At 49.2% G+C, this 8,202-nt stretch overlaps 1 protein-coding gene across 4 annotated transcripts in view; it reads right to left on the bottom strand.

Moving 5' to 3' along the window:
• The window catches only part of LOC130202507 (kelch-like protein 29), a 180,056-nt gene that overhangs the window by 41,943 nt on the left and 129,911 nt on the right, over nt 1-8,202 (bottom strand). For all 4 annotated transcript variants that reach the window (XM_056428104.1, XM_056428106.1, XM_056428105.1 and 1 more), the window contains one exon: nt 2,717-2,915. In XM_056428104.1, coding sequence (XP_056284079.1) covers nt 2,717-2,915 — 199 coding nt within the window. The remainder of the gene's footprint in view (nt 1-2,716; nt 2,916-8,202) is intronic.

Here is an 8,202-nt window from a genome sequence, read left to right on the forward strand (position 1 = left end):
GACCTGTGGAGTCACGTGACCTGGACTCGAGTCGGACTCCAGACATTTGGTGACTTCAACAAGGCAAAATCAAAACTCGTGACTTTGGAAGTCCTCGAAGCCCAAAGATTAAAATGTGTGCCTCGAATCGATTAATTTCCTGAATCTATCTCTCGTTAATCCTGATTATTCTAATTCCCCAGATGCACTTAGACATATTGGTATTGATGCACGAGACAGAAACAACAACACTCTGGAGGTCACTTCACTCTGTGTGGTTTTACTTTTTAAAGATTACAAGTCTTCTGGTTCCTCCCTCTATATTTAAAAAAAATGACATTTTGGGAAACGTGTTTATTCAATTTCCAGAAATAGAATCAAATTATTTTGGATTATTTGCAATCTTTCAACGTGCTTCAGTTCCAGGAAGTAAATTGGAACATTTTTAGTTTTTTCTCGTCACCGTTCTGCCTTCTGGTTGCAAAAAACAAACAAAAACAAGATGGCGACGGACAAAAAAAACAATATGGCAATAACCGAAAAGCTGACTTCTTGTATCCAGTCTGTGGGCTGCGCGTAGCAACCGGTTAGCTTAGCATCAACCGGTTAGCTTAGCATCAACACAGACGTGAATCGGGGGAAGTCCGGCTGAAGGGAACTCTCAACATCACCGACATCTGACCCCCAACACGTCAAACTGTGGTCATCGTTGCAGCTCGTGGTTATTTGAACCTCCATCGGCGGATCCAGACATTTAGAGCGTGTGAGAGGACGTCAATTAAAGATCTCACAAGAGTAAATAAAAACTGAACGCTCGGGAAAAAAATATGGAATTCAACTCACATTCATCACCGGGAAGAAAAAAGGCTGAATGTGTGAGGCACTCAGGCATGTGCGTACACACACACACACACACACACACACACACACATACATACACACACATATACACACACACACACACACAGGTTCACAGATTGCCTGAGCTCAGCAAGAAGAGCTTCACGGAGGCGGCTCTCCTTTCTGTTTTACGCCTGACGGACTTATCAACCGAGCTCAGGTGGTGCCCCATCTGCTCACACACACACACACACATGCGCGCACACACACACACACATGCATACATGCTCAACACACACACACACACACACACACGCACGCTCAAGGAATAAACTCAATCAAACGTCTGCCCTTCAAATTTCATTTCTGATCCCTCCCACATCTCAACCTCTCCTCCTCCTCTTCTTCTTCTTCCTCCTCTTCCTCACTCTTCCTCCTCCACATCCTCCTCCGCCAACCTCTAACTCTCCTCCGTCGCCGTCCCGCATGTTCAAACCCCGGTGAGCCGGCCCCCCGCTGAGCGGCGCCCACCCTGTCCTGGCGCAGCAGATGGTGAAGCAACACACACACACACACACACACACACACACACACACGCACACACACAACATAAAACACATGCACACAGAATCCAATGAGGACGTGGAGGTCCGTCTCTCTGCGTACAACGATCATCAGAACCAACAGGCTCACACCCAGAGCTCAGAGAGTCAGATGAGACGTGCAGATCAGAGTGTGTGTGTGTGTGTGTGTGTGTGTGTGTGTGTGGGGGGGGGGGGGGTATGAGATATGCATCATGAGATATGCAGATTCCAGACGCTCTTGAACGCTCCACATGGAAACGCTGCAGAGAACCAGAAGACACTCCGGGGCGGAGGGAAGAGCGATGGGACGGACGTCTTTCCTCCAGGAGGCAAATGGCTCTTCAGCAAGCCCCCCGTGCCACTGCATTATGGGTAATTACGGATGCAAAATATATATATATATATATACAAAGCTAATGCGCGCCCCCGGGTTGTTTGTTTACTGGTGAGTAAACAGTAAACACGCCGGCTGGACAACAGCGGCGTCGGCTCGTAGGAAAGCCGACCTCCTCCATGAAGTCACGTGTGTTTAGTCATTATCTTCATTCCAGCAGAAAATAACGTGTGTGCAAATGGTGAGGTGCGCTCATAATGCCATGAGGACACTGTCATTAGGCCGCACTTTACGGGGGTGGGGGATAAATAAATATCTAAAGCTGCGTTCACAACAAAAGCGTTGCGAAATATTCGCAAGCAAAGTCAACGTACGGACAGTTATTCAGATGTAGTCGGTGAAAGTCACCGAGCTGTGTGAGCCTACGGGGATGTTTTATATATATGTATATATATATATATATAATTTTAAAAAAAAGTAATATATATATATATATAAATATATATGTATATTTATATATATATAAAGTAATATATATATATATATAAAAAGTTATATATAAATCTAAACATTTAGATATATATATACATATATATATATATATATATAAAAAATATATATAATATATATATACATATATAAATATATATATATTTATATCTATTATATAAATGTTATGAACACAAACACGAGGGCGTTAGATGTCTTCAACAAGTATGAAGCAGAGCTAGTGGTTAGTTCTTCATGGTGGATGAAGGAGATGATAACCGTTTCCAGGGAGATAAAGCCACAGAGATAAGCCCCGCCCCCTTTAAGGCGAAGCGAAAAGCCACAAATAATCAAGCGATTAAACCCAAAAAGGAAATACGCAGGAGCCGATGAACGACTCTCTCACCGGGCTGGACGGCGGTCGGGAGAAGCGCCCGCCACGGGGTTGTTGTTTTTTTTGGACCATCTCGCGGTTGCCGTGACGACTTACCGGCGGAGAGGCGCGGCCGCGTCCGCGGCGTCTGCATCTCCTGGCGCGCGTGCGGCAGCATGTGGTAGCGCTTGGCCTCGTTCACCAGGTCGCGGCAAGCCTCCGACGACTTGATGAGCTCCTCGTTGTCCACCACGTTCAGCAGGTAGGACGGGTGGATGAAGGGGAGGCGCACCGCCGCCAGCAGGTCGGACAGAGTCTGAGGAGGAGGAGGAGGAGAGGAGGAGAGGAGGAGGAGGAGAGGTGAGGAGAGAAGAGGAGGAGAGGAGGGGTGAGGAGGAGAGGAGAGGAGGTGAGTTGAGGAGGAGGAGGAGGAGGAGAGGAGGAGGAGGTGAGGAGGAGGAGAGGAGGAGGAGGAGGAGGAGGAGGAGGAGGAGGAGAGGAGGAGGAGGAGGAGGAGGAGGAGGAGAGGAGGAGGAGGAGGAGGAGGAGGAGGAGGAGGAGAGGAGGAGGAGGAGGAGGAGAGAGGAGAGGAGGAGGAGGAGAGGACGAGAGGAGGAGGAGGAGGAGGAGGAGGAGAGGAGGAGAGGAGGAGGAGGAGAGGAGGAGAGGAGGAGGAGGAGGAGGAGGAGAGGAGGAGGAGGAGGAGGAGGAGGAGAGGAGGAGGAGGAGGAGGAGGAAGAGGAGGAGAGGAGGAGGAGGAGAGGAGAGGAGAGGACGCGGAGGAGGAGGAGGAGGAGGAGGAGGAGGAGGAGAGGAGGAGGAGGGAGGAGGAGGAGGAGGAGGAGGAGAGGAGGAGGAGAGGAGGAGGAGGGGAGGAGGAGGAGGAGAGGAGGAGGAGGAGGAGAGGAGGAGGAGGAGGAGGAGGAGGAGAGGAGGGGAGGAGGAGGAGGAGAGGAGAAGAAAGGGGAGGAGGAGGAGAGAGAGGGAGGGAGGAGGAGGAGAGGGGAGGAGGAGAGGGAGGGAGGAGGAGGAGAGGAGGGGAGGAGAGGAGAGGAGGAGAGCAGGGGAGGAGAGGAGGAGGGGAGGAGAGGAGAGAGAGGAGGGGAGGAGAGAGGGAGGAGGAGAGAAGAGGAGGAGAGGAGAGGAGGAGGAGAGGTGAGGAGGAGAGGAGGAGAGGAGGAGGAGAGAAGAGGAGGAGAGGAGGAGAGAAGGAGAGGAGGAGGAGAGGTGAGGAGGAGAGGAGAGGAGGAGGAGGAGAGAAGAGGAGGTGAGGAGGAGAGGAGGAGGAGAGGAGGAGGAGAGGAGGAGGAGGAGAGGAGAGAAGGAGAGGAGGAGAGGTGAGGAGGAGAGGAAGAGAGGAGAGGAGGAGGAGGAGGAGAGGAGGAGAGGAGGAGAGGAGAGGGATGATGATGGAGAAAGAGTGTAGAAAAAAGAAGAAGAAACAGAAGTATACTTAATAAAACTTTCCATTCATTACATTTCTGTCTGTCCAGCCGTAGACGCTTATAGGTGTTCATCCCGCTGAAGGTAAGACAGACTGTTGCCATGGCAACCGCGTCTATAGCTGCAAGTGTGTGTGTGTGTGTGTGTCCCCCCCCCCCATGGGAGTCTCATCTATGCCGACGGTGAAAAGCTTGTAAACAAGTGTGCGGCTGGAGCTCGACCCCGTTGACCTCTTCGGGGTCGGCGCTGTACGGGGGGGGGGGGGGGGGGGGGACATTATTCAGGGGGAGTGAATAATGAGCGCCCTGACGCCTCCTCCTGCAGCGCCTCCTGCTCGTTTCCTCCTCTGTGTCCCATTTGTTCTCCTCGATGACCCGGGAGAGGAAACAAGACCGAGGGGACGGGGAAACACGAGGGAACATGGTGTGAGAAAAAGAGGAGAAAGAGAGGAGGAAAAGAGGAGAAAAAGAGGAGGAGAGCGAAGACGGTAAAAATGAGAGGATGCGTCGACAATGAGGGAAATCTCTGAGCGAAACGGAGTCAGGATAAAACCGGCTTTTTTTCATCTTCTTCCTCCCCTTCTCCTTCCTCTCCTCCTCCTTCCTCCTCTTCTCCACCTTCTTCCTTCCCTTCTCCTGATACTTCTTCTTCCTCCCCTTCTTCTCCTCCTCCTCCTTCTTCTTCCTCCTCTTCTCCCTTCTCTCCCTCTCCGCGTCCTTCCTCCCATTCTTCTTCCTCCCATCCTCCTTCTCCTCCTGCCTCCTTCTTCCTCCTCCTCCTCCTCCACTCCTCCTCCTCCTCCTCCTCCTCCTCCTCGAGCGTACACAGCTTACCTGACAGTTTACCAGACAAACCGCTCGATACCCGGTAAACACGCGGCACAGTGAAAGCTACCGAGCCCCCGAGATGAGGAGGAGCCACCGGCTCAGGAGGAGCAGCCACCAGCTCAGGAGGAGGAGCCACCGGTTCAGGAGGAGTGACTCCTTCCAATCAAAGTGACTCCCGGTGACCGAGTCATGTGACACTGAAACGGGGGAGACACGTAAGCTCCAGTCTTTTCCTCCAGGTCTGCCACACCGACGACGGTCTGATGACATCATCGGAAACACACGGGGCAGTTTAAAGCCACGAAAAAACATGTAAACGTCCTCCTGCCTGATGACCTCATGTCGTGAGGCAGGGTGGGCGTGTCTGATGACCTCATGACATGAGGTCATCAGACGCGTTCCAGAAACACTGGCTCCACATTAGTTGCCTCCTCTATGAAGGTGTCCATGTGGGGGCGCTGTCTGGGCGTGTCGGGGTGTTTTTAGAGGCCTCTCCGGCTCCTGAGGTCACGCACCTGCACAGGTCGTCGGAAAAAATAGACCCGCAGCTGACCGCCTCGCGACCCCGGCAGCTGGACCGAAGCCGCGTATGCGGGGGCAGCCTCCGCCGGGCGCTGACCTCACGGCGGAAATAAAACCAGCTAACGAGTCCGAGGAGGTGCGGCTCCTCTCTGGAGGAGCAGCTGGACGGCACCTGGTCTCCTCAGAGCTCCAGAGACTGGAGGAGTCTCACAGAATGTTGAGAAGGAGTCGACGGAGCTCCTCAATTGAGGCCGTCGCCATCCTTGCTTCTTTTTTTTTGGAACCAGAAGGGAGACGAGAGCGAGAGAGAGAGAGAGAGAGAGAGAGAGAGAGAGAGACGGTGAAAAAATGTGTTAGAAATGGAGAGCTTTAAGAAAAATGTCCCTCCCACCCAAGGCACCCGAAGGCTGAAAAACCAAGAAAATCACTCTCTCATAGACTTCTATGCAACCAGAGGAGTCGCCCCCTGGTGGCCAGTAGAGAGAATGCAGCTGTAACACATGAAGCATAGACTTCTATACAACCAGAGGAGTCGCCCCACTGTGGGGCGCCCCACCTGTAATGCCTTTTCCCCCCTGGAGGTCGCCGCCTTGTATTGCGTTGTGACCTCTCCCAGAGGCTTCCCCTTTGTCTCCTGCAATGCATGCTGGGAAAGATACCAGCGACCTTGAGATGGAAAAAGCAAGTATAGAAAATCGGTCATCCGGAGGTCAGAAGCCGACGGTCAAGGAGGCGATGAAGTCGAGAGCGCGAGGTCGTCGGGGAGTTCAACGCACCATGGACAGGCTAGGCCAATGGGTGAGCTTGCATGTTGTCATGGCACCCAGTAAACCCCACATCAACACACAAACACACACACACACACACACACACACAAACACACTTCACTTGCCAAAACATCCTTAAAACGTCAGTAAAACTCCCTCAAAGAGCATCTGCTCCCTGCAAACAGGTAAGGAATTAAAAATCCTCCGGAAAAAAACACGCCCACGTACAGGAGGCAGATGGACACGCTGTCTTCCTGTGTTTGTTATTTATATATATATTTATATATATATATATTTGTAATCATACGTCGTGGTGGTTTTTTAATCTGCTCGGTGCAATCAGACCGAATATTGATTTGACTTTAATCTGGTTGGTGAGATGAAAACAATGTGAAGTCACCTCTGATGAAATAAACAACCGTGGATTCAATTGGACTGTAAACGGATTGGGGGTGTCCTCCAAGAGTGTGTGTGTGTGTGTGTGTGTGTGTATTGCCGGTATTTAGTGCAGGGTGGAGGAGTAGTGTGTGGATGTTTTTCTCTACTTCAAGTCTTTTATTTCTGGGTGGGAGGGACATTTTTCTTAAAGCTCTCCATTTCTAACACATTTTTTCACCGTCTCTCTCTCTCTCTCTCTCTGTCTCTCTCTCTCTGACTCCCACACGCGCATATATCAGCATGCAAATGAGGGAGAGGCGCACGCTTGCTTCTAAAATTCAAATCCAAAGTGTCCGACCCCGCGAAGAAACATCCAAATAAATAAATAAATGTTCAAAAGAGTCGCGCTTTGTGCCAACCGCTGAGCGGGGACGTGTTTACTCAGCCTCGTGTTCATCACCCAAATAAAAATGGTATTTAGTTTTTTAAGAAAACCACAGAAACAGTTCTAAGTTGCATGTTCAACAAAACATGAGCTACATTTTAATTTATTGCATTTCTGATTTTTCAAACTGCAAAGTATATATCTTGAATATATATATATCCCATATATATATATCTCATATATATATCCCATATATATATATATATGGGATGGATGTATACAGGACTGTCTCAGAAAATTAGAATATTGTGATAAAGTTCTTTATTTTCTGTAATGCAATTAAAAAAACAAAAATGTCATGCATTCTGGATTCATTACAAATCAACTGAAATATTGCAAGCCTTTTATTCTTTTAATATTGCTGATTATGGTTTACAGCTTAAGAAAACTCTAAAATCCTATCTCATAAAATTAGAATATTTCCTCAGACCAAGTAAAGAAAAAGATTTATAACAGCAAAACAAAATCAAACATTTGAAAATGTCCATTAATGCACTCAGTACTTGGTTGGGAATCCTTTTGCACGGATTACTGCATCAATGCGGCGTGGCATGGAGGCAATCAGCCTGTGGCATTGCTGAGGGTTTATGGATGCCCAGGATGCTTCAATAGCGGCCTTTAGCTCATTTGCATTGTTGGGTCTGGTGTCTTTCAGCTTCTTCTTCATAATACCCCACAAATTCTCTATGGGGTTCAGGTCAGGGAATTGGCAGGCCAATCGAGGACAGTAATGCCATGGTCAGTACACCAGTTACTGGTGGTTTTGGCACTGTGGGCAGGTGCCAGATCATGCTGGAAAATGAAATCCTCATCTCCATAGAGCTTTTCAGCAGACGGAAGCATGTAGTGCTCTAAAATCTCTTGGTACACAGCTGCATTTACTCTGGACTTGATGAAACACAGTGGACCAACACCAGCAGCTGACATGGCTCCCCAAACCATCACTGACTGTGGGAACTTCACACTGGATTTCAAGCAACTTGGATTTTGCGCCTCTGCAGCCTTTCTCCAGACTCTGGCGCCTTGACTTCCAAATGAAATACAACACTTGCTTTCGTCTGAAAAGAGGACTTTGGACCACTCTGCAACTGTCCAGTGCTTCTTTTCCATAGCCCAAGTCAGACGAGTTAATTAGACGATTCAAGTGATTTGTTTAATACCCTACTAGTATACTTTTTCATGATATTCTAATATTTAGAGATAGGATATTTGAGTTTTCTT

Source organism: Pseudoliparis swirei, chromosome 12 (assembly GCF_029220125.1).
Source record: "Pseudoliparis swirei isolate HS2019 ecotype Mariana Trench chromosome 12, NWPU_hadal_v1, whole genome shotgun sequence".
Classification (NCBI taxonomy): domain Eukaryota; kingdom Metazoa; phylum Chordata; class Actinopteri; order Perciformes; family Liparidae; genus Pseudoliparis; species Pseudoliparis swirei.